This window comes from Falco punctatus (assembly GCF_963210335.1).
Source record: "Falco punctatus genome assembly, chromosome: 4".
Taxonomy (NCBI): domain Eukaryota; kingdom Metazoa; phylum Chordata; class Aves; order Falconiformes; family Falconidae; genus Falco; species Falco punctatus.
In genome coordinates this window covers 69,076,696-69,103,009 of record NC_137583.1, presented here as the reverse complement: position 1 = coordinate 69,103,009, position 26,314 = coordinate 69,076,696, and the positions used below count along the sequence as shown (strand labels likewise).

General features: G+C 45.2%; 1 protein-coding gene across 1 annotated transcript in view; it reads left to right on the top strand.

Annotated features, from left to right (window-relative positions):
• The window catches only part of GAD2 (glutamate decarboxylase 2), a 41,475-nt gene that overhangs the window by 456 nt on the left and 14,705 nt on the right, over positions 1 to 26,314 (top strand). Inside the window, exons 2-9 of the mRNA XM_080386024.1 lie at positions 114 to 173; positions 328 to 477; positions 1,555 to 1,788; positions 6,695 to 6,785; positions 7,628 to 7,740; positions 11,698 to 11,813; positions 21,687 to 21,766; positions 25,441 to 25,495. Of these exons, the coding sequence (XP_080242150.1) occupies positions 114 to 173; positions 328 to 477; positions 1,555 to 1,788; positions 6,695 to 6,785; positions 7,628 to 7,740; positions 11,698 to 11,813; positions 21,687 to 21,766; positions 25,441 to 25,495 (899 nt within the window). The remainder of the gene's footprint in view (positions 1 to 113; positions 174 to 327; positions 478 to 1,554; positions 1,789 to 6,694; positions 6,786 to 7,627; positions 7,741 to 11,697; positions 11,814 to 21,686; positions 21,767 to 25,440; positions 25,496 to 26,314) is intronic.

Below are 26,314 nucleotides of genomic sequence, written 5' to 3'. Positions count from 1 at the left end.
GCAGCGCGGCTGGGCTGGGCAGGGGGTTCCTGGGGAGCAGTGCTGGGTGTCGGACGGGGCGCCCCCAGCCCGCGCCCGTCCCCACGCACCCCCCGCTCCATTTTCTCTTGCAGCCAGAGCCTGGTGTCAGGTCGCTCAGAAGTTCACGGGAGGGATCGGCAACAAACTCTGCGGTAAGGGCGGGGAGGCCCGGCAGCCCGCGGCGGGGAAGGCTGCGCGCCCGCAGAGCGCTGCCGGGCGGCCGCGGGCCCTGCCCCGGGGCGAGTAGGCGGGGGGCCGGGGGGTGATGCCGCGGTGCTGAGGCCGTGTGTCCGTGTCGCTGTCAAGCCCTGCTCTACGGAGACGCCGAGAAGCCCGTGGAAACCGGCGCCAGGGCAGCCCCGGGGGCAGCGGAGCCGCGGCCGGCCTGTACCTGCGACAAAAAGCCCTGCGGCTGCCAGAAAGCGGAGGTGAATTACGCCTTTCTGCACTCAACAGGTAACGGCGCTCCCGGGCCACGCCGCGTCTCTAAAACGAACCAAAACCAGCCGCTCGGTCGGGAAACGGCCCCCCCGGCGGTGCGCGGCGGCCGGTGGGCCCGACGGTGCGCGGCTGCTGCTCCGCGGAGCTCCGCGCCCCCGCCTCGGCCCGCTCCTGCCGCCCGCGGGTGCCGGGCACCTCCTAGACCCGGAAAATAAGCCAGCCCCGAACCACAACAAACAAAAAGACCCCAAACCCAAGGCAGTAAAATGCCGGCGTGCTGGAGCCTGCCGGCCGCTCTGCCTAAGGAGCACTGGCAGCCGCGACCTTCTCGTTGAAGTACCTGCGATGTAATTAAGGTTTGAGGGGAGGAGGGGGAAGGAGCGCTCTCCAACAGATTTGTTTTAATTCGAGGTCTTTTTGCACTTCATCTTCTCTGACCTTGGAGGTGGCGTCTCCGCTGCTCCATAGGTCCCCGCTCCCGCAGAACGGCGCGGGCCAGCCACGCTGCCCGCCCGGCCCGGCCCGGTCCGGCGCTGCAGCTGCTGCCGGTGCCGCTGCTGCGCTGCCCCAGCTCGGGGGGTTCCACCGCGGCTCGGCTCTGCCCGAGCCACCACACTTAAACAACAGATGTCAGGGTGTGCGCTGAGCCACCGTGCAGCATCGCCTCGGAAAAAGGCATTAAATTATCAACAAGTTACCTGCATTGGAGACTCACCGTGAAGCTATTTTATCCCAAGGCAAACGGCAGTTTTTAGAGCGCTTCTTGGAGCGTTTGTTTCCCATCTTTTATTTTTCCTGAGAATCGTTTTCCCTTTTTTCTTGTTTCCCCGCTCACTCTCATTGTCTTAAAAATTGGTCCGAAATATTGCAGTGGAAAAATGTGCTGGGTTAGATACGATATTAAAACCTAACTATTATCTCTCAGAACATTCCTTAAAATACAGTCTTGCCAATTTGCTTATTAAATGAAAACAAAGTCTGTTTGTATGGAATACAGTGAAAAGCTTTCCTAAACGTAAATGGGAGAAGCCGTTGTTCAAAATCTGTGTCTGGTTGTAAAACGAAGTTAGCTTTTCATTCCTCCGTTCCCAGATCTTCTGCCGGCATGCAATGGAGAAATAACAACGATGTCTTTCCTGCAAGACGTTGTGGACATTTTACTTCAGTACGTGGTGAAAAGTTTTGATAGATCAACGAAAGTTATTGATTTCCATTACCCAAATGAGCTGCTCCAGGAATATAACTGGGAACTGGCAGACCAGCCACAGACCCTGGAAGAAATTTTATTGAACTGCAGAACAACTCTGAAGTATGCAATTAAAACAGGTAACGGCCATGCTCATTTTCTACCCTATAGGATCTCATCCATTGATTAAAGGTGTCATTTTATTTTATCTTGAAACGTTAGAGATTGAAGCAGCGACTCTATTTTGTCAGTTCCAAGCAATTTCTAGCAGAGACAGAAATCGTTTTCCCGAATGATAAAATCCTCCAGCAGCCCCGTCTCGTAGCTGTCCGTGCAGCGTCGCACACCCTTTCCGATGTCAAATTAATGATTGTGTGCCACGGAGTTGCCGAGTGTGCCACTGAGCAGCCTTGTCACCGCCTTTGCGACTTTCCTCCTTTGCTGTTCGTCCATTTCACGGGTTCTGGCCCGGGGGTTGCGCCCCCCCGGCCCGGGGATGCGGCGGGCGCGGGGCTCGGAGGCAGCCGGGGCAGGGGGGGGCTGTCCCTTTAGGGGGACAGCGGGGACCGACCCATTTAACAGCCAAAACCGCAATAAACATCCTGTAAATGGGAGCTTTCCGCGGCCATTTGCCGTGTCTCTCCCTTTAACCTGCAGGACATAAAAATACTAGAATTTGGCAGAACTGTGCGCTGGGATGGTGAGGGTTTTTTTTCGACTTTAGGCTTAAGCAATAAAAACAAGCCCCGAATTGTTTTAGTGGCCTTTTGTTGTTGTTGTTTTCCACTGGGGAGGGCAGGGGTGGGTTCACTGCTGCCTGCCCGGGACCACCGTCAGCCCTGCCCCGGTGCGGGCTGCCTGGCGCGGGGCTCGGCCAGGCATGGGGCACCCCCGGCCCCGCACCCGGGGCCACCTGAAGTAAACTGCGGCGCAGCGGGCAAAACCCACAGTAGCTACAATTACGGCTTTGAGAAATCCTGTGAAGTGCGGGGAGCTCTTGGTGGGAATTTGAGTTACCGAGAAATTGCTTAAAAATAAATGTGGAGCAATTACTGAGGGAGACAAAGGCTGATCTGTGAATAGAGGCTGAGGGGAAACAAAACCCAGGTTTTGTCGCCTTTGGGGAACAGGACAAACTGATCCCGGTAAAGATTGTGGGGGATCTGTGTAATCATCCTCGTTTAGAGGAGGAAATGTCCAGCTGGATGTTTTTAATGCATGAGTCGGGTACTGTCAAAACGTCTGAAAAATATGGGAACAAACAGATAAATGATGTCCACGGAAACAAAGTCGATCAGTCCAGTGATCCATGTGATGCATCTGCGTAGGGCATAGGAAACATATTTGCACAGAATGCTGTGAAACACAGCATCTGTGAATTTGGGAAATCAAAGAATAGGGTTTCTTAAGCGATTTTCGTTAATCTTTTTTTGTTATAGCCAGTTTCACATAATGGACCTGTTCCATTTTGTGCATCCAAAAAAGACCTTTTAAAACGGTGTTTCCATTTCTCTTCCTCCCTGTAAATATGTGAGGCTTTCCCTGCTTTGCATTTTTTAATTTGCTTTAATGGAAATAATGTTTTCAAGGTCCAGGGACTGGTGCTGGGGGGGTTGTGTGAGATGCGGTGGTGTGGCAGGGTTTGGCCAGGGAGTGCAGAGCCATCTCCGCTCCTCAGCGTCCTGGGGCGGCTGCCACAGCCGTGGGGGGGGCTTACAGAACGTGCGGGATTTATACCCGGAGCCCTTCAGCATGTGCTTCGGCGTGAATTACCCTCAGAGGAAGGACAAAGGGGTGAGGTTTCTGGCAGCGGGGGTCTGCCTCTGCTCCCACTGCAGGAGCCCTTTGGAGCGGCCCCTCCTGGGCTAGTGGGGGCGCCCGGCCTGCGTTTGGCTGCAGGGCCAGGAGGGCTGATTGGAAAATAAATTGTATTGCTTAGATTAGCCTCGTAGCTGGATCCCCGAGTCCCAGCAGTGATCTCGTGTTGGGATTCAAGGAGCCAGATGGCTGATTTTTCCACTGTGGGGCAGGTGTGGGATGCTCCCAGGTGTGGCCTGTGTGCCACGGCGCGCTGGGATGCCCAGGGGAGCCACGTGCGGCTTTCTGCCCCCTTACCAGCTACCAGCATCCACCCCCAGCAACAACTCTGAGAGACTGCGAAAGGCAGCGTCTGCAAATGCGGGGAAAGATGGATGTGAAATCTGGTTCCTGTGCAGTGCTTGCCAGGGGAATTGAAATGCGAGCGTTCCGAAATGGCTTGGGAGCCCCAGGAAGGGAGCGAGGAGCTGGTGCTGGTCCAGCCTTGCTCCCTGGCAGGCCCTGGTCCGGTAGCAGGCCATGCATGTGGTGGGGCCAGGAGCAAGGCCGATCCCGGAGCTGCCAGCTGTGCCTTTATCTGTGCTGCCTGGCTTTGCCCGGCCCTTCCCGTCACGTCCCTGTTGAGGCTGCGTGTTCGTGCTAGGGGATGTCTGTGCTGGGCAAGTGCAGGTGGGAGCATGTCTGAGAGGAGGGTGCATGGGGCAAAGGCATGTTCTTGGCAGGGAGAGCCCAGCCCTGGCTGTCGCAGCGCCTCAGCCCCAGTTCTTACCCATCATCTCCCAGTTTAGTCTAGGATTTGTGTAAATCCGTCGTGTATTACCAAACCAACCGGTAAGCAGTAATCTCCTATTTTCACATCTCTCCCCCTTCCTGCACCCTGTCGCTCTCTTTGCCAGTCACCTCTTTGTTTGGTAACAACCACCAGAAAGGATGTGCGTTTCAGGCAGATGGCACTGGGGTGGTGATTTTTGAGTCTCTCTGACAAACTCTTCTCACCTGGCTGGTGCAGCCTATATTCTAAGCAAAGCCACAAGTTCCTGGGGCTGTCTAGCGGAGGGAAGAGAGCTTGCTTATGTATTGGGGTGACAATGGCACATGGACGGACAAACCCTTGCAGCTGAGGTTGGGGTCAGATTGGGGCAGCACATTCTCTGCTGCTGTGTGTTAAAGGGAAGGGCGCCGCGTTACAGGTGTAGGTACTGGGGGCTCTTCCAGCACCCACGCCAGCAGCAGCAGCTCGTGCTGTCCCTGTCCTAACGCCTCTGCAGGAGCACAGCACCGCTCCCCCCACGCGCGCTCCAGAGTATGGCTGCCCCCACGCCAGCATGCAGCCGCCCTGTCCCCACGCCGGTTCCAAAGCAGGAGGTGTGCCGAGAGGTCTCCTTGAAGAAACAAGCAGTGACAACAAGGCTGTTGCCTGGGGGTGGGTACGGGGCTGATGGAGAGCCACTGAGACACTGCAGCTGCAAATATGAATTCTGCTATTCCCCAGCTTTTCAGTGGGGATTTATTTCCAAAGCAGGAGCTTTTCTGGCCTTTTCGAGCCTTCCTATGGCACAGGTTTACCAAAAGCTTTCAGCTCCTGATTTTCTGTTTCTGGTGGAATTTGGGAACCCACGTGGAACCTGGCTGTGATATTGAACCCAGGCTGTAAATACCGAAATCTCTCTCCAAATCCCATCTGCAAGGGAGCTGCAAGGAGAGCCCAGGGGGGCGGGATTGCTGTGGCTTTGGTGGCAGTGGTGGGTTGCCCCGGGACCACCTAGCACCTCACTCGGGAGCATGCAGGGCAGGGGATGGGTCCTGTTCGTCCTGGTGGATCTGGGCAGCATCCCTCGGTGCCTGACAGGCTTTGGCTCTCTGTCCTGGGCAGCGTGGACCGGGGGAAGGTGGCAGTCCCTGTCTCCACTGGAGAGGGCTCAGTGCAAGATGCAGTTGGGCTGGATGGCAGCAGTGTGGGGGGCTGGATGGCAGCAGTGTGGGGCTTGTCTCAAGTTAAGGGCTCAGGGAGCTGGATTTTGCATGTATGCCCAACCCCCCCCCCCACACACACACACACACACCCACCCCTCGGCCCTTGTCCCCTGCTCTGGTCTGCCTGCACAGCCTGATATCTGTCTTTGTGTGCTGCAAGGTGGAAGCTGGGGAGCAATTCCCCATGCTGTTCTGCCAGCCATGTGTCCGTGCCTGATAAGAGACCACCAGGGACCGAAGATCAGTTTTCTCTTGGTGCTGTGTCTGCATTTCCTCAAGCGTCTTGCTCGCTCTTTTGTTTTCCATGATGGCAATAATAGTATGTCGTCTGTGGGTCAGGACAGGTGTTTTCCAAGCAGAGGCTGCCTTCCTTTGAGTCAGACGGCATTTTAAGTAATTGTGAAGCATCCGTAATTTGTATGGGTAATTATGCCACTTAACAGGGGCTTGCAGGGAACAACTCGTAAAAATGGAGTTTTAATGGTTCCTGGCTTTAATGGCTCTGGGCAGTTTTTAAGAAAAATCTCTAGCAGGATTTTAGAAAAAAATCAGGAGCCAATTAGATTAACCAGGTGAATGGACTACCAGCTCTTGGAGTATATTCTTGTGCATCATTCTGCTGGGGCAGCGGTGCTGGTTTTCATGAGGTTTCTTTAAAATCATAATTGCAAACAGCCAGGCTATTTGTAATTGCACTCTGACAGGGAAGAAACGACAAGGACCGCCACCTTCCCTGCCATCTTCATACAATCATCAGCCATTGAGTTATGTGCAAAGCAGTCACCAAAATGTTCCATTTTCTCATTTCGCCCTGTCTATTATAATCATTAGCCATTCATCACTGATGTTATATGTACTGGCAAGCTCTTCAGATGGTGTCTCGTGCGTGGCTTTCAAACCTAGCCAGGCAAAACCACATCCAGTGACAACATGTGACACGCTAACGGGAGCAAACAGCTATTTTTGTGAGGCAGCGATGTGCAAATTTTCAAGGCATATTGAGAGGATAATAGGGAATGTTGGAATTCATTACTCTGCGTTCAGTGTCTAATTACTCTGATTTTACTGAGTTTGGAATGAGGAAGAAAAGAAATCCTGCCTTTTCCAGGAAGTGTATTTATTGCTGTTTGCTTTGTTTCATACCTTGAAAGCACTTCCTTCTCTATAAAAATCCAGAGGTAAATACACTGTTCAGCACTGAATAGTTTCATTCAGAGTCATCAGCCTTTTGGTAACGTTTTCCATTTTATGCAGGGCACCCTAGATATTTTAATCAACTTTCAACTGGATTGGACATGGTTGGATTGGCAGCAGACTGGCTGACATCAGCAGCAAATACTAATATGTAAGTAGCAGATTTTTTTCCATAGTAATATTTAATCTAATTTTACAGTTATACTCTAAAATATTAGCTGCTGTAGCTGAATGAAAGAAAGAATACATTTAATGTTAAGGTTGCTGGAAAAAAATTATCTGCTTTTTAAATGGTTGCTGCAGCTATTTACGTAAAGACTTTCAACATTGCCCTGTAGGCTGTCTTCTATAAAATTTCAACAGACTAACATGATACTGGTTTTGCTACTCACCCACCCTCAAAAAAAAAAAAACCAGAAAAAATATTTTAGCATTTTACATGCATAAATATGTAAAATTAAAGGTGTGCTAAGTGAACAGTTGCATTCATGTAGAGGGGTTTGGTACTTCCCATACTCAGAGCAGTTAGAGCCATTGCTTTCTGTAAGAAGGGGGTGCAGAATTTAAAGTGTGAGAGTTTTTTCACTTTGGGACTAGGAGGCATTTTGTGCACTTCCTTAGCTTCATGCACTGTCTTGTCATCGTGAACAGGATTGCTGACATGTATGCTTCCAGCCATGCACACAGGTTTTTGCAAGATGAAGGTCTGGCTCTGTCCAGCAGCTCTTGATTATAGGGCAAAGCCTTGAGCCTGGAAGAGGTGGGCAAGATTTGTTTCACTGAAATGGGTGGGAATGGAGTCTCAAGCACTCTCAGCATTTCTCCTTCTAGACATTTGATGTCAGGTCAGAAGGAGGATTATCCAGGTATTGTAAAACAGAACTCTTCCCAGTGCAAGATAGAGTATATTGTGGCTATAATGTAATGTAATATTGGAAAAAGATGTTAGTGTTATAGATGAAAGCATTAAATATGGACATTACTACGTTTCAGGTTCACCTATGAAATTGCTCCAGTGTTTGTACTTTTGGAATATGTCACACTAAGGAAAATGAGAGAGATGGTTGGCTGGCCAGGGGGCTGTGGCGATGGGATATTTTCACCTGGTACATGACATTTCAAGCTTTCTTTATTTTTCAGACTATGCTGTATGACATCCCCTGTAGTTAAAGAGTAAACATAATTAAATATGCATGTTCTAGAGGACACTTGCTAATAACCACCAGTGGCCTCTTTGAGATGAAGTATTGCATGTTTATGAATTTCAGGGATGTGATTATGAGGGTCTGTTTGAGCAAATTGCACTGCATTATGAGCAGCTGTAATGGCACATGGGAAACATAATCGGAAGAGACAGTTGCCTTGCAGTTTTCCTTTGCCCCCAGTTTTTATGGATTACATGAAATAGAAAGACTGTTGTAATGGAGGGAAGACACACAACAATGCACTGCAGGGGAAATTGGAGCAAAGAGGGAAAGACGTAGCATCCCTTTAAGTAATTTTACTGGAGTCTGCAAGATCCTGCCAACATTAAGTTTGTGGTTAGCTTTCCATGTGTGAGCTGGCCTGTTGGGCTCAGTGGGGTGCTTGGGTGGCTAGTTAATCTGAGCACCTAAAGGCTCAGAAACCTGGTTTCTTCAGGGAAAATCAATAAGGCAAAAAGTTAGGATTTTTTGATTATTATGGAGAAATCATTGACTCTGACAAACACTATGTTATTAAGACTTTTTTTTTTTTTTTGTCATTCCACTTAGTCTTTTGATTTATACTCTTTGTCACCTCTCGTCTTACTCTGGAATTCCATTGCTAAAAATTTTGGCCTATCTATCTCACCAAATTGCAAAAAAATGGATTGACATTGGGCATAGCATCTTGGCTTGTCAAAAGAGAACAGACTGAGAGCTGGTGGGGAAGGAGCCCTTCTGGGAAGAAGGTCCATTGAGTTGATGGAGCAGAAAAGAGTGTTTGGACTGTTGAGCAAAGGAAGGGCCTCACTGATATAGCCTAGGATGTTCAGCTCTCTGAGGGCACGAAGGGTAAAGTTCATGCTGTGCAGAAGATCAGCCCAGGTTCATCTTCAGCTTCTTGTATCTGAATGCACACATGGGAAGTGGTACAGGAGTTTTGTCCTGGGCCTTTCCACAAAGGTGGAGAAAAAGGAGGATTTACATTACCTTTTTGAGTCCTTATTTAAAAAGCATTGAAAACAAAAGCTGTGACAGCTTTACTGTAGTACTTAGAGGTCCTGAGCCCTAGAGGCTTCCACCTCACAGGGCAGCATCTAAACATGTATCAGAAGCCCAAGACCTTAGCCAAGGTTTTTGGAAACTGGGAAGTGATTGGTAACTGTTCAGTCCTTGGCCTGGTTCAGTACAGCTGGTCTTCAGTTCCTCACCTTGCAGGCTTGAGCTGCAGTAGCCCCACCAGGCTGGTCAGAGACCTAACTGGGGAGAGGAGAGCGACAGCAATGCTGCTCAGCCAGACCTGGTGGGCAGGGGCTGGGCACAGGCAGCAGGCAGGGGTGAAAGGCTCAGTGCATGTGCTACATCTGCCCAAGTCAGGCAAACTGCTTGAGATAGTGTGAGTCAGGAAAGATGTGTGCTTCAGGAGGAGCTGCTGTCCCTCCCCGGTCTGTGAGAGGTCCCTGCCTGACCTGAGGGGCCAGGGTGTTGCTAGTGTGTCAGATGCGGGAGCTCACTTCATCGAGCTGAAACCTGCATGGGGGTGGGCTCTTTGGCAGGCGTGTACCTGTGCTGGCCGTTTGCATTGCTGCCCCATCTCGTCCTTTCTTTCTCTGCCATTTCTGGTTTGTGCAAAGTGCATCTTCCTAATTCGTTCTCTTAAGGCAGCAAAACCCAGTGTACACGTTCTGCTTTTTTAGGCAATACTCAAAATCATCTCTATGCTGTCTTCATGTTGTCATGTCTTCAACTGTCAAAAAGGCTTCAGCTGAAGACCTTATGGTTGCAAAGAAAAGATTCTAGCTACTGCCTTCTCTGGAATGAAATACACAGTATCAGTACGTGCAAAGCATAAAGGCCTGATTAGGTTCTCTAAATTCTGTAGGTGTGTTTTGTTGCCTGCTTGCAGTTAACTGGGTGTAAACACAGCTGCAAAGTTAAAAGGCAGAATGCGGGCTTATTAGTAAGGTTAAGGTTAAATGGCTAGGTAATAAATACTAATAGGAAAGCCTGGTATTAAAGAAGCTTCATGTTTCAGTCTTGATTCTTTTGATACTGAGCCAATGACTTTGGACAAGATAGGCCAAATTTCTTCAACTTGGTCACCTTAGTTCAGTCACCTAAATCATCAACAGCAGCTGTTACATGACATCTGCATTTCTTTAGGGACAGGTACCCCAGCATTGACTCTTAATCTCTCCATTTCTTGCTTTGTTGTTTGTGAAAAGAGGTGCAGAAATACGTTCATACCTCTCAAGGTAGATGAAAGGGGAAGAAAAAGTCCAGTTTGTGCTCACCCCCATGCTAGCATTGCCATCCCACTCTGGCATTTTCCCTTGGATGTACAGGAGAGCCAGTGACAAGAGGGAAAGCCGAGACCAGGGGCAGCTTCACTGCAAGAGCAGAGCTAGGACACTGATGAGAAACGAAGGGCACAGTTTCTGTGGGCGGTGGAACAGTGTATATATATCTCCAATTGGATAAATACAAATCTTATAAAAGTCAAAATTAAGTTAAATGTGCCAGCACATAGACCCTGCTGGTGTAACGTGGTATAACGTCATTGCTTTCAGCAGAGCTACGTTGGTCTGCTTAAAGGGTGGACTTTTATCTTCTCTCGCTTTGGGTGTCTACCCTGGGCTAGTTACAGCAGCAGCAGCTCCCATAAATTCAAGGGAGAAGGGTGGATGTGTCCGCAGGGCCAGTCATCCCACCTACTGTGAACAGTTACCTTAGGATGAGCTGGACCATCTTCTGGAAGTTCATGTCTTGTGCTCTTCACTCCATTTTTAGATAGATAAAAGTTGGGTTAGTTGAACTGTACCTCAGCTGCACTCTGACCTATGCATTTAAAAGCCTAGACTCATGATCAATACACACCTTTGCTTTACATAAATATATGTGCATAAACATCAATATATAATTAAACTGTATATATATAGTATATATACAGGATAAAACTGATGGATTTTTTTTGTATACGTGTCTATGTCTGTGTGCACGTGTGTCTTTGTGTGCATACATACATAAAAGTACTCGGACTCTGCCTCAGGTTCTGCATTATATTCCCATAGTGCTCATGCAGCATTCTTGTATCATGCCGCTGTGGGCACAGAGGCTCCCTTTGTAAAAATCTCTCAAAGGGGAAACAAAGTGCTCATTTTTGATACGTGGACTGACAATTGGAACAGAACACTGCAGAGCTGTCATCTGATACCCAGCTTCAAGTGGGCAAAATACCCATCTCAAAATGGGTATTTTAAGTCAATGTGTGCCAGTGATTGTAAGGCTAGTATTGGGGTCAGCTAACCTTTTCCCCTTGGTCCCATCAGAGGACAAATAAAAATAAAAATATTTGTTAGAATGACCCTTTTTCCTTTCTCTTCCCTCTCCGCACTCCAGTTACCCAGATGTAGTGTCTGTTGGGACTCACTGTGTGGGTTTCCTCAGAGCTGGGGCATGAAATGCCACCCTGACTGGGGAGGGGAGAGCCCAGGTTAGGTTGCACTTGGAAGCCCCTTAGGAAGTTTACTTGTGGTGGCACCTGCTTGGGAGGTGGAACACAGTGGGGATTGTGCATTGACGGCGTATGAAAAGATAAGATTGGGGACTAAAGGAAAAATGGTAGCAAAAATGGGGATGCAAGGAAGCCTCGATAATTTTTTACAGTAGTACTTTTTGCATAAATTGTTATTTGGGTGCAGTAGATCCTGTTATTACACAACTCAGCTGTAAGGGGCATCAGGAAAAGAATCCATGTTTCTGCCTCATGGTAGAAACATTAAGATTGGAGTTAGAAAAACTGTAGCAACACTTGTCGTTTGTTCTGCAATGATATTACAATGCATAGAAAAAGTAACAGTATATTACTGTGGACTCCAGGTGGTGCCATATCTAACATGTATGCTATGTTGATTGCACGTTTCAAGATGTTCCCAGAAGTTAAGGAAAAAGGAATGGCAGCTATTCCCAGACTGGTTGCCTTCACATCAGAACATGTATGTGTTTCTGTTTTTTTCCTACCTGTTGCATCTGCTTGTATGAATTTATGATGAAGAAAATAGCTGAATGGGAATTTGTAGCCAACTGTCTTCATTTCTGTTATTCCTTCACTGGGAATAAAAAAATGGGAAAGGACTGGCTTTTTGGTATAGAGGAGGATGAGCTGTGTGGTTATCTGTGGCTGAAGCCCAGGGAGAGCAGGCTCTGCAAGCCCCTGCCATTTTTTGCTCTCACTTGTGTCTGAATAGCTGTTGATGTGAATGGTAAGGACCGCATGAAATGATGAGAGTTCATCATGGGGCTTCAGCACTTTTTGCCAGGCATGTCTTTTGTCCGGGTCACTCTGGGGAACCGAAGACCACTTTCGAGTCACAATGTTTCTAGCTGAAACCACTCATGCTGTTACTTAATGAGAGGGAGATAACATATATGAAGACAGTAGTATGGAAATATGTGTGTGTACAGCAGAGCAGCTGCAGTGTGTGGTGGGAACTGGGCTTTGCTGTGGGTTTCTGCCTGTGAGCAAAAACTTCAGCACATGGGGGATTGTCACAGGCACCAGCAGGATCTGGCAGTGCAAGAGGTGTGGGGAGGTGGGCACAGGAGGAATCAGAGTGGTCCTTGTGGGAGAAACACAGGGTTTTTTGCTCTTTGAACAGCCATACAGAAGCAGTATTTCTGTCTGTATAGGGGGGGTGTGGGTATTTCGGCTTCATGGCCATCTAAAACTTCACAGCTTATAGTGGAGAATGTGTGTGCAGGAGGAAGGAACAAAGGAAGGGTTATACCCAGGAGGGGCTGTGAGCTCTCTTCAGGCTTCATGGTCCCCTTCGAAATGTCTCCCCAGCTGTGTGGGCTCAGCCAGAAAGGACTCTTCCATGGCTGAGGCTCAGCAAGATAATGTCCCTGTTCGGTAAAATCATCTTCCTGGCTGCCTTCTTTGATACATCGGAGAACGCGTTTCATTCTGTGCAAGCGCAAATTGCGAAGTGTCCTAAAAACCAGCCAGAAACGTCTAGGAGGAAATCCCTCTGAGGATGCCTTTCAATGGCAACAGGGTGTGATCCAATACAAAACTGAGGGCTCTATGTTGCTGAATAATTGTCCCCAGAGCAAAGAGAAGGGTATTCTACAAATGAGCAGCAACTCTCCAAAGTTGGCTGTGCAGCTAGAGATGCATTATTCATATGAAAGTTACAGACCTAATAAGTCTTGCAAATAAGGTTCAGTGTGATCATTTAAAATAACAAATCCTATTAATCATCAGAGAATTTCAGTGTATTCATCACGATGGAATGTTGAACAATGAACCAAATTGTGCTATCAAGCTCAAAATAATGAAATGAACTTTAATAATTGTGTTTTCATGCCAGGGAAGAAGCAGTTCCCTTAGCAAATTAAACATTCCAAAATAAAATATAGTAGAGAACCCATAGAACAGCATTTAAAGTTACAATTTAAAAGTATCTTAAAATTGTAGTTTTGTTCCTTCCTCAATCAAATTTTTTGTAAAGTATGTATTCGCACATCTTCTAGGGAAGTTAAGAAACCATGCTAGGTGAAGACAGGACCCTGTAACCCTTAATCACCTAAAGGATTTGGCATTGGGGTTTAACCCTCAAAATAGCAGAGGCTGTTCCAGGAATTGCAGAGGCCTGGATGCACAAGCCCTTTTTTAGGTAGGAAGTGTCATGCAGAACCTGAATAGACACTTAAGATATGAGAATGTAGTTTGTCTCATTTATCACATCATGCTGATCTTCTACTTACTTCTGGGCTCCCCAGCCTGGTTCTGGTTTCTCTCTGCTACAGTTGGATGCTCTGGTAAGATGATGGCCATGGAACAAGCAGACTATAAGTGGGATACTATAATTTCCCTATGCTCTGCACATGTGGCATGATAGTAAACAAAGCTAAAAGTTACTGTGTGTGTTTAGAAACTTGGAAGATTTTTGTCTCAAAATTTTCGGTCAGAAGAAAAAATTCCTATAGTGGCAATTCTCAGACAAGAATTGCAGCATAACAGATCAGACTCCATTTTCATTTCTACCAGTCTAGAGCTTCTATTACTATACATGAATGAAGTTATGCTGCAATTGCTGCCAGTATTACTGCATCAGAATTTGGCCTCAGTTTGATGCCATGATGATAGGTTCAGCTGCCAGCGCGGGAGGAGTAACTCCTAGCTCCTAAGTGATTCCTTTCCTAATTTAGGAGTGCATCGTGTTCCTAAATTAGGAGCCTCGCTGTCTGCACAACCAGTGAAGAGAGGCACCTCTGGAGAGAAACTTGAAGCATCCAAATTAGGAACCTAAATATTCCTTAATTTAGGTGTTCTAAATCACCTTTGGCAGGGGTTCACCTAATTCTGTGTATTGACCATACAGAGAGATCAGCCTCCTGACATACACAACCTACATTAGGTGCCTGACATAGGTTATGTGACTATTCCAGCCATGCATGTTCCCAGTAAGCAGATCTTCCCTAAGCTGTTCAGCAGGACCGTGACGTATCTCTCACTCTGCTTCTGTTTATTTATTTTTCACCAGTGACAGTGAAGCACAATACTTGGGTCAGTCTTGGCCCAGGTATGATTTCAGATGCATTGGTGCTCAGGACTTAATTAGTCCTCTGTATTCACCAGCATCATCAGCGGTTCTTTCATCTGCACTGGTGTGGGAGCAGAGTGATGTCCTTCAGGGCAGCCGTTCTGGACTGCACGTGATGCTAAAGACCTTGACTCAGGGGTGTAAAAGTGATGGATGCTAGCTGTAAAAAACTATTTTATTCCATAGTTTCAAACACAATGAAAAATCTAAGGTGAAGGCCTCCTCCTGTGTCCCAGCACATCAGCTGAAGGCTGCTGTGAGTGTTCAGCTGAGCACAGCCCCTTTTCAGGGTGAAGAAAGTGGATGAAAGGAGAGCTGCCTTCTCAGAATATTTTAGTTGATCCATTTGTCTATAAGGCAAGTCCTGTTGAATTTTAACCTGTTCCCTATTGTGATTTTGACCTGGCCAGCTAGCACTGTCTTACAAACAGCATCCAACGGTAGCTGGGAATAGTATGGAGCAGGGATCGCCCCTAGTAGACAAAAGACAAAGTCATCTTACCCTGAGGAGGAAAGAGGTGCAGAGAGGAAAAGTTTAGCTGCAGAGAATAGTTGGGTGCAGGTTACAGGACAGCCTTTGGCCTTTTTATTGGTAGAACAAAAGTAGCTTAAGAGACTTCAAGCTTTTCCATGGACTTGATGTTTAATTTGGGGCTGTATAGACTCAATCCACAGTTCAGAGAATGAAAAAAAAACCCTGGGCATAACTGGAAAGACATGAAAAAAATTTCTATCTCCTCTCTTCTCCAACCCAGCGAGACTGTACTCATGCAGCCCACATCAGCTTTCCTCGTTTCCCACCCCTCTAGAACCCCCCTGACATGACGACAAGGAATGCCTTGTCAGGTGCTCAGAAAGGACATAGCAATTCAGCTGTGTTCGTAGTTTTGGAGAAGAAAGTGCAGAGGAAGAACTGGCAGGTGATGAGTCTGAGCTGACAATAAGGGACCTCTTCAACCCGTTAGAGACCCAAGGAACACAGGGAGGCTCTCTGCCTCTGGCATCCTCCTGCCTGCACTGCTGTTGGGGTGAACTAGTGCCTGCCCAAGGCTTCACTGGGAGCAGCTCTGGCACCCACTAACTGTGAAGGGAAGGTCTCTTGGCTGCTCAGGCGTAAAGTGTCAGCACTGTAAACAGCCGCATGTTCTCGGGGGGACCTCACCCTCTTGGGGAGCCCTAGGAGTGCCTCTGAGAGGTGGCCTGTCTGTGGTTGTAGGGGAGCACCCTCACAGCAATGACACACGCAGCATCCACATGGCAACTAGATCAGAGGAGGTAATTAGCAATAAATCACTGCTTCAGCTTCTTGCATGTTGATTTCTCCTTGTGGACACGCCCCATTACTTGCAGGGAGTACAGCAATCTACATCGATAGCTGTGGGAGAAGAGTGGCTTTGGCAAAATTTTTGTATGTGGGAACAGTTTCTGAAACCTAATATGGAGGTTCTTGGTGCTGAGGCAGAACGAAATTAAAAAGCGACTTCTGTCCCAAAGCAGACAGCTCGATAGACCACCGTTTCACACAGCCTGCGGAAGATTTGGGTTTGGTTTCTGTGTAGAATGAAAAGCAGATCTCTAGTCCCACCACTTCCATGGCATGTAGCATTGCCTTCTGGCCAGGCAACTTAGGAGACAGTTTGCAGCACTTCCACCTGCAAGAAGCAGTCCAAGGGGTGACCTATGAGGTGGGACTTCCAGGAAAAGATTTGGGGAGCCTGGAGATCACATCTTCTGTTGGGTAGCATGAATTACAAACCTGAAAGTTACACTTCTGAGCGTACAGAGTATGTAGGGAATAGTTCTGATTTCACCTAAGGAAACTAAAAATCAAACTTAAATATTCATGCATTCTTTCTTTGCATTACTTAATACATAATAACTAGAAAAGTGTATTTTGGTGGTATTTGAAGCCAGGGGGAAACAGTGAAAATTTGGTCATATTTGAGGAGCAACTTAATTCAAGTAACACCATTCAAATCAAAGTAAAACCATTTTTCCAGAAAAATAGTCCTCTAGGCCCAAAGGAGACATTTGTCATTTGGGTCTAACCCTTCATCTGGTCAGTATCTTGTGGCTTTTACACTGTCACAGGATCCTCCTGAACTCAGTGCGACATTTCTTATCAACAGATAATTCTGTAAAACTATCCACACTGGAGAAAAGCAAGTGAGTCTTCCTGGATTAGAAGAGCAGTGTGAAGTTAAATATTTCAAAATTGCCAAAGATGGAAATATTAGTATGTTGTACAGAAACACAAGTTTAAAAACTAAATAGCAGGAGCTAAAGGAAACAATAGCAAACATATACATCATTACCCTGTGTTTAAAAATGTGATGGGACTCAGTATATTCTTTATGTAGATAATTGAAGGAAAAGCTATACCTTAAAATTAGATGTTAAAGATAGGATTCATGTCACTTAACCTTAATCACCTAAAATGTAAACATTTCATCTGAGTTAGTCTATACACTTCTTTACAGCCATTAAAAAGGAGAGCAACTTCTGCAGCAGACAGCTCATCCTAGTCTAAAACGGATGCCACAGCCTTGGGGATGAGGTGCCTTCTAGAAGTACCTTTTCTTCCCCACTACCGAGGGAGCCCAAACAGCCAGTCTACACCAGCCACACATTTCTAGATTATTAAAGTTAAGAGAAGAGTAGCCCAGCCTACCCGTCCAGGGATCCCACATTGTTTAAAGCCCAGGAGAGGTGGAGAGGAATGCGTGTTCACCTCCTTTCCTGGCATGTGGCTGATGGAGTGAGGCTGGGGGTCCAGGTCTGCTGGGTACCAGGCTGCCAGTGACCAAACCTCGGAGAGGATTCAGCTGCTGCATGGCTCGACTTGCACAGCATTTGGGCACTCACTCCTGATGAGCTCCTTCTGCAGAGCTTGTGCCACTCTGGATTTACATGAGCAAGGAGAAACTGCAATCTGAAAATTCAGCCGTGGTCTTTGGGGCTCATGGCGTTAAGATGGTTCTTCCTGACAGCTTCAACCATGCCAGATTATGAGCACGTAATTTAGCAAGCTATAAAAATAGAAGCATCTGTATATATTGAAGCACTGTTCTTTTAAGATAACAGTGTCATACTTTTCAGCATCATAACATTTTTAATTATTCTAATTATTTCGTTTTCCAAAAGGCCTATTCATCATTACACCTGTAATAAATTTACACTGGTTTTATGTTGCAAAGCTAACTATGAAAAAATGACAATCAAGCAGACAAACCTATGCCTAACAGCATTTGAAATTTTGGACAAGGAAAATTCCCCTGGCTCAAAATGACCAATTTTTTTTCTGACCGGTAATATGCTTTTATTACTAATACTGGCTAATACTCTATACCTTCTCCTTCACCACTCAATTTTAACCACATTTCTTTTTAGAGAGGAATTGTGGTTCCTCTCTGCTGGGGATGTATTTGTAGCCTTCCATGCACCCTTTTGTAGTGCTTGAAGGGAGGGAGAGAGAAAGCCTCAGTGACAGCCCACTGCCACTTGGGTGTTCTCCTGCCTCTGGCAAGTGCAGGACACTGGTGAAACTCTGAACCTGACAGCTTTTCCCGGCCTGTTTTTTTCTTTCAGTGCTGGCATCAGGCAGTCTGCCTTTGTCCTCCCTTTTTGACCCTGGTTCTCCCACCATAAGACTTAAGATCTGTGTAATTCCTGCATGGCTGTGTCGTGAAAGATGGTGTTCAAGCTCACTTCCTTGCATGGCTGAACAGACTGTAGCCCCTGTACCCCCAAAGAGGTCACAATTAATGTCCTTCTTCCCCATTAACCCAGCTGAATGTGTCAGTAGTTCTCTCTAACCGGGCTTATTTCTGCAAACCTTTCCTTCTCTTTGACCTTTACATTTTCCTATGTTTACCTTTATATTACACAGGCAATCAAATTTTCAGCACCATACCGGGAATATTAAAACAATGTTTAATATCCATCATCATTAGGAAAGCTTTCTTTGTTCTTAAAACTATATTTTTTGCATTTTCATTTTCATCATGGCTCTTTTAGAGCCTCTCAGGCAGTCGGGGTAATTCCTTTGATGCTACCCTGAGACAGAAAAACGTAACAGCAGACATATATCTGTGACTGTATACACAGATTGAGCAATTTCATACTGAAAGTTTGGTTAGAAATTGTAAATGCATTTGCCTTTCTGTGCACAGACTTCTGTATTTCTTCCTAATTTGTCCCTAAACTTGTTTTGGTTCCTGACCGCTGAATTCCCCTCAGTCTGTAAAAAGTCTTCAGGCAACGAAGCTATCAACACTACATTCATTTTTTTTCCCCAGTGCTGTTTTAGCAGAGACTTCTCAATGAGGCAGCTGAGCTTGGCCATATTCCAGTGGATGCCTCTGAGCACATGGGCATAATTTTCTTCCTCATAGTAAACCATTCAAATCTGTATTTTCTTTTTTAAGGCACTTTGAATACTTCTATTTTTTATTAGAACAACAAATGGCAATAGTAAATCTATTTTAACTAGTATGGAATGAGGAGCAACATTTATCAATGTAATGCCATTGACTCAAAACCCAGTGAAATATGTCTGACTTTTCACTCCTACATCTCTGCTTGTATTTATATATTACACTATCCAGTATGTGCACATCAGTTTGTGTAGTACTTGAATAAAAAAATAGATTAAATTTTTTTAACATACATAATTCGGTTGTAGCTTCACATGGCATATCAGTGAACTGTCGTAATATTGGTGGTATTCTAGCTCTGTTCCATTTTTTGCAAAGCTCAAAGTTACCTTCCTAAACTTGGGAATTTTTTACAAGCCTCCTCATGGCCGTTCTTCCTTGCTGCTCTCATAAAGTTGCAGCGCTGCACCATGGGGCTCAGCGAGACAGGGAGACCTGCAAGGCTAGTAAGAGACTCCAGTGTCTTCCACGTGTAGAGGTTTGTGGATTGGTCACAGTCTACAGTGCATTTGTACTTGGGAAAAGTCCACGGACTGCAGTGGAACTGATGACGCTCATGGAAATGTGTTTGTTCAAAAAGGCGCTTTCATGAAATAAAGGAACATGCCATGAAAAATACTGGTGTGATGGCTGAGCAGGCCTGTGACGTTCAATATATAAATACTTCCTAGCACCCTGTGACTCCAACTAGAAAAACAACAGGGAAACTCCATATCTAATCCGAGCATACCACTAACCTGTGGTTTTAATAGAGCAGATAATAACTGTGTGTTAAAATCAAACACCTGCCATTTTCCAGAGCACTGGTACCTGCAGGTGCCGTGCTTTCCACTCTCACAGACAGCAGATACCACAGGGCTTGGTCCATAGGGAACGGGTAGAAATCTCCTCACCTGATGTTGTTCAGGGCCCACTCCAAACCAGTAGCCCTCATGCTGGATGAATCCTTCCCCAGAGGTGCCCGTTTCCCCCCCGAACACAGAGGGACCGACTTGGATGACTGAAGCGTGATGAGGCTAGTGGCAGCGAACCCGCTCTAATTCAGCACAACGCTGAAGCACAGGCAGAAATCCCTCGTTGCTCATCTAAGCGCGTGGGTATGCGTTTCATTTGATCATCAGCTTGTGCAGAAGTCAGTCCAACGTGCTTATGTTTACATTTCAGAATTTGCTTAGTTCAGGGGCTAGGATGGTTTACTGTACCAGGGCCTTAAAAGCTGATTTTAGGCCTAGGCGACGTGATCAATGGCTGCTCAATACACACTGATGGCATAGTGCAGCCATGCTCCATGGGGGAAAGCTATACCCACCCTCTGCATTAAAAATAATCAATGTAGTATGAAAAATTTTACCTAAAGAAGTGTTTTCAAATTTTTCACGTATCATCAGTGAATCATGGCTCAAGCAACCTGAACTTCTTCAAAATGTCTGAACATTGGAAGAGTCAGTGGGCATCATGAAAACTTGAAGCATTTCAGCCAAAATGGTGAGAGAGAGGCATATTGAAAAAGGAGCTTGGAGTGAAAACTCTTCCACAACCTCAACCATAGCTGTCAGGACTCAAAGAAAACTTACCTCCAGAGCAGTTTTTAAAACACAGGGGCTTTTTCACTTGTTAAGTTGAATGTACGTGTTGCATTTCTACTTTCCTTCCTCTCTCTTCCATAAATTTCGTTTGGAATTGGTTGGCATTTCCCGAAGTGTTCGTTATGTATGGAGTCCTTTAGTATGCAGTGAAATTCCACCGGCTTCACGGCCTTTAATTGAAGTAGATGTGTGTAACCATCATGTCCATCTCTTTCCCTACAGCTCTGTGCTGCTAGCATTACCGCTGAAGCCAAACACTCCCTTGACAGAGCAGTAGTGATTACTTCTCTGCTTTGCGGTCTTCTGCAGACTCTGTGTCTTCCTTTAATGTTGCAGACACTTAAAAAGCCCTGTTAGATTGTTATCTCCTTGATCTTCTTTGTAGTGTTATCCTAAGCTAATGGTACTGTAGTATACATAAAGAATTTCCTTTTTTTTTTTTTAAGTTTAATAATCTGTGGTTAAAATTACTTAGGACAATATTGTTACAGCTGGGTTTGAGTTAATACAAAATCAGATTCTTGGTGGTATAATTTGATATAAAACGATTTCATTACTGTAATCACTAGGATTTAAGTTGGAATTATAAACCAACACTGGCTCAGGAGTTAAGTCCTATGAGCTAGAGAAAATTAGGCTGACGTACTCTAGTGTAGAACTTCCACATTTTATTCTGTACATACAGATTAACTAATAGCCTTACTAATAGCCCAGTTCTGATTTTAAACTGTAGTAGCTCTACTTGATAATGGGAGTTATTACTAGCTTTCTCTGGCATGAGATCACAATTAGGCTTCCTATCTTAACTTCTCTCCGTATATTATTTGTCCACAAGTTACATAGCAGAAGCACATCGCTCTGGACGCCAAAACAAAATGAAATCTCTTGGGTGGAAATTTTTGTTTCAGTAAATCAAGTTCATAGCTGAATCCATACAAGCAATAGAAGCTGCAGGTATGCATCAAGGACAGAATTTGAGTCCATCATCAGCCACAGTTGTGTATTTAGTATTCCAGGAGTGAATCCAGACTAGTGATTGTTGTTTCTCTAATTGACTGTAGTGACCTGATACGATAGCACCTCAAATTACAGTGATCAGTTTCCAAAAAGGCTGTGAAAAGAATTACTGCCTGTGTGTGACTGCTTGCTGAAGGGCTTGCAAGAGTGTAGTATGTTGTGTTAAATTAGATAAGAAATAATAATAAAAATGATAAATAATAATAAATGTATTTTTTCAGAGTCACTTTTCTGTGAAGAAAGGAGCTGCAGCCTTGGGTATTGGTACAGATAGTGTGATTTTGATTAGATGCGATGAGAGGTAAGTAAAGGTGCCAAATACAGCTCTGTTCATCGGTACGTAGAAGAGGTGCTCAGCTCAGAGAGAGCATATAGGATGCAGTCAGCAGTTGGTATAATTCATTGTAGCGCTGTCGTCTTCAGCCACCTTATGCTGATTTACCCTGCCTGAGGAACTGGCTCTGTCAGTAGCTTCTTCACGAGTCAGTTTTTGGGGCTCATCAGAAATCCTGGAAATTCCCTTCCGCAGGGATTTCTTATGCTGCTTTGATGCCAAAGTGAAACAAAACATCAAACTAATAACCATTCTTTACACATTCTTCTAAGAAACCAGGAAGAAGCTTGTTTTGGTCCAAATAGAGCATTTAGGGACTCTCACATTTTGATCCATTAAAATGAGCTGAAGTGGGCCTTTTGTAGGAGTGAAATGTCGAGGAGCGTTTGCTGATGTAATTCTGACACTTCATGCCCCCACCATCTTTCTCAGCTGTTTCCCACATTTCCCGCAGTGCCCTTCATGGGGATTGCAGTGGGATGTGGAGAGAAGGGTTTTGGCAGCGTTGTGGGCAGCAAGGCCAGGGAGAAGGATGGCCTGCAGAAGGGAGTGCCACAGCAGGCACCTGACCTGCAGGTCCCGTGGGCCAGGGGTAGGTAACTTCTTGCTTAACTCAACTAAAAGGTTTTGATATTCTGTGAAAACCCATTTTGAGAAAGAGAGGTATATTAACAAAATCAACGTGTTCTGATGAAGACTTTCAATTTTAGGGAAAAAAAAACTTTCTATGGGATAAAAATTAATAGAACAATCCTTAGTGATTCTACTGAGAACCTTTTCAACAGAAAATGCTCTTACTATGAGTCCCAACTATCACTATTACAAGGTATTGAATTATTTATGGCTCTGGCATAAATGGAAGGTTTTACTGCCATCAAAATACTCTGCTCCCACATTAAAAGAAGAGCACCAGCTAAGCAATTTACAGTGCTAATCACAGCGTCTGCATATTGACTTATGAGCTTATTATCTCTTTATTAACAAAAGACTGAGCACACTCTGAAGAGGAATTAATGGCGACATCAACACAACCAACACACAATAAAATAAACCTCCGATTGTTTCTCTTCACTAAAGACAGGCATGGACCAATGAAGTCGTGTCTTCCTTTTCTTCTTGTGCAAATTCAGCATGATGATTTTCTGTGAAGACCACAATGCTTACCCTGCCCACCCTGAAGTAATCAGCAGGATTACTGTGTCTCTCCCCAAATCCCAGCAGATGCCACCAGGACAAAGCAGGTTGTTTGCACAGGATGTGGGCTGGTGTGGTGGAGATGAACCTCTGTGAAGATGGGGACCTGTGGAGGGATGAAGGAACACCATGAGATCTTTCTGATGTTTTCAGCGTGACCAAGCATACTTCCTGGTGGCTCTTGCCCACCCTGACCCACACCCACCAAGTGTGCCTGGTTTTGCTGTCTGTGTAAATGTGTGGTCAATTTTAAGCATGGAGAACATGCAGAAAGTCATGTTCTTCTTGCTCATGCTCCAGACTGGACAACATACATCTCCGATGTCTGTTTTACTTCCATGCGGACATACTGGTAGCAGTAGTGTATTAGTTGCCGGTCTGGGGTCAAAGCACTTCAGGCTGGTGGGGCAGCAGTGAAGCCTGTGTGCAGATGTGGGTGATAGGAGAAGACGTTGACACCAGCACTCACTCTATCCTCAGTGCCCTTTAGCTGCTGAGTCTCTTCTGCCTCACCCAGCAGCCCTCCTGCCTCTGATGCTGCCTAGCCCATATCTTGCAACCCCCTGCCCCATTCCCTGGGCGAGGTTTGTCTAAGCACAAGCCTGTTCATTTTGCAGTGCATCTTAAGTGTTGCATATGAGCTCAGGTGATAACACATAAAAATGCTGTGCAAGTAAGCAGGGCTGTTGGCTAATTTACTAGATTTGGAGCAGGGGGGTGTTGTGCTCCAGCATGTGTTTAGACCACGCTCAAAGCCACCCTGCTGCATGCTCCTTGATAAAGGTTGACATTGCTTGGACATTGCCTCTCCTGGCCATGAATGCCTGCACGTACTCAGTGTGGCCACGGGCTGGATAATCACTTGTCTTGGTAAAAAAATGTGGGCAACATAGGGATCTGCCCAGCTCTGTGTGTGTTTTATGCACAAGGTCAATAAATTAGGAACTATTAAAGATCAACATCAAAACTATGTTTGGAGGAGGAACTCATTGCCTTGTTTGGCACATTGTTGTTTTTTTCTTTATTTCTCTGATGATCCCAGGAACAGTTTTTGAAGATAAGACAACTACTGCTTTTCTCTTAACATGTACATGTAAATGGGGGGAACTCACAGTGAGCTGAATACTCTTCAGACCATTCTTGAAATTCGCAAGAACCAGGACTAATTTTTAGACTTGTAGAGATTTTTATTTTCAGTTACTCTTTTAGTGTTTTAGTGTTTTGAATAAGTAAAATGCAGGACAGATTTTGCAGAAAACTCAGCAGTACAAACCCATTTCTACTGAAATAATTATTGTCTTATTGTGAGCTCTGTAAGGATGACAACTTTAAAAAACGTAGCAGTATCTTATTATGATATATTTGTAATTTTTTTTTTACATCCATCCAAATGTCATGAAAACACTTCAGTTTTTTTAAATGCAAAATCAGAACTAAAACTAATGTTTCTTAATTTCCCTGAAACTACTGTTTTGAGCTTTAGTGAAGGTTGTTCTTTTTTTACAGCAGTAGGAAATCAGTGCTTAGTGAAAGAAAATTCTGAAAAAGTCTTAAAAAATATTCATCTAAATGGACAACATTCAAAGCCAGTGAAGCCTTTTTTTCCTGTAATGTGGGGAGCTGTTGTGTTTGCATTGCTGTTACGTGTACTGTCTCTTCTTAGGTAGGCTTGCTTGTGGCTAAACAAAGAAAACCTTAACCTCATTACTCAGTGTCAGCACTGTTTTTGTCTTGTGCATAATTCATTTACAGGATTTCATAAATTAGCCTTTAAGCCTTATACCACTAAGTCTCAGTCTCAGGTAAATTGTTCATACTAAAGGTGTTGCAAATACAGTGTACAGTCAATACAAGGGGTCTCACAGTGGATTTAATAAGTCTAGACTGGTAGCTTCTTCTCATATCCTGCTTCAAGCAAATGCGAACGTGTAATGCACCAATCCATGAAATAATTGCCCTCAAATGAGTGTCCTTGGGATGGAAGCACAGAGGTGACTGCTTAACACCAGAGCTGAGTCACATTGCTCAGCACTGTGCAGCTCAGCTGGCATTTTCTGTGCCTGCTGAAAGGGGACGGTGAGATTTGGCACCCAGTGAGCTTCTTGAGACTCTGGGCTGAGCTTCTCCCTGGGAGCCTGGAGCATATTCCTGGGGCTGTAACATCAAACAGGACCAGGAGGCTCCATGGAGTAGCATCAGTCTTTAATGGGGGTGGCCATGAGGTAGCTTCTCTGTTACCATCACCATATTGATGCAGACTGGTTGGCAAAATAATTAGGGTGAAAACTCAGACTAATGGACAGAGTCTTTCTGTGCTCTTCCATGCTGCATAACCCTTGGGCAAAAAAGTCACTTTGTTCCTTCTTTGATTTTCCTATAAAGTGAAGAAATAGCAGCAAGAGCTGATTTCAAGACCAAATTATTGATATAACTCTCTCTTGCTCCAGAGGGAAAATGATCCCATCAGACCTTGAAAGAAGAATTCTTGAAGCCAAACAAAAAGTAAGTTTATTAGCTTTTCTGCTTCCAAAAAGGAAAAAAAAAACCAAGAATGATACAGCTAGTTGTTTTGCTTTCCTTGGTAAAACAACACAGACTTGCCCATTAACTTTTTCTTTCTTTCTCAGAAATGTAGCCTGGCAATTGGTGAGGCAAGGGTTGCTGAGAAAAACAGCTTTAGAGCTACTTTATAATATCCATGAGCTGTTTGGCTTTTTGTTTTAATATGTTGCCCTACATAACATCCTCCTTTTTTACATTATCCACCTATGATACGGTTTCTCAGCTGAATATTAAAAAAGCCAGAGTAATCATTTGGGGAATTGCTGTGTTTTAATGCATTGAAAGTGCTCCTCATAGACTCGCCAAATCAATGGAAGATAAACTAAAATCCACAAAACTCTAAAAAATTCACTGCTTTTGTATGTGTTCATTAACAGAAGCTAGAATTAAAACATCAGATTAAAATATGCAGTGGATTCAGCCCAGTGCCTTCAATGTTTATATAAATAGTCATTAGACACACAGCATTCAAAGCTCATTAATAACACAAATCTTCATTAAAAGCTCCCTTTTTATAAGGAAAACAATACAGTAGATAAAAAATAAGGCAAAATGACAGTAGAGTGCCACTCAAACCCACTGACCGTTGCCGAAGGAAGTTTGGACCTTTTTGATAGCTTAAACCCCAGTTCTGCAAAAAATTAGCTAGTTTTTACCTTTGTTGCACTGAGTAATCGTTATGAAATCAACAGAACTACAAGTGAATTTAAAATGAGACACTGGTATGAATTGCAGCAGACCCAAGACCTCATAGTGCCA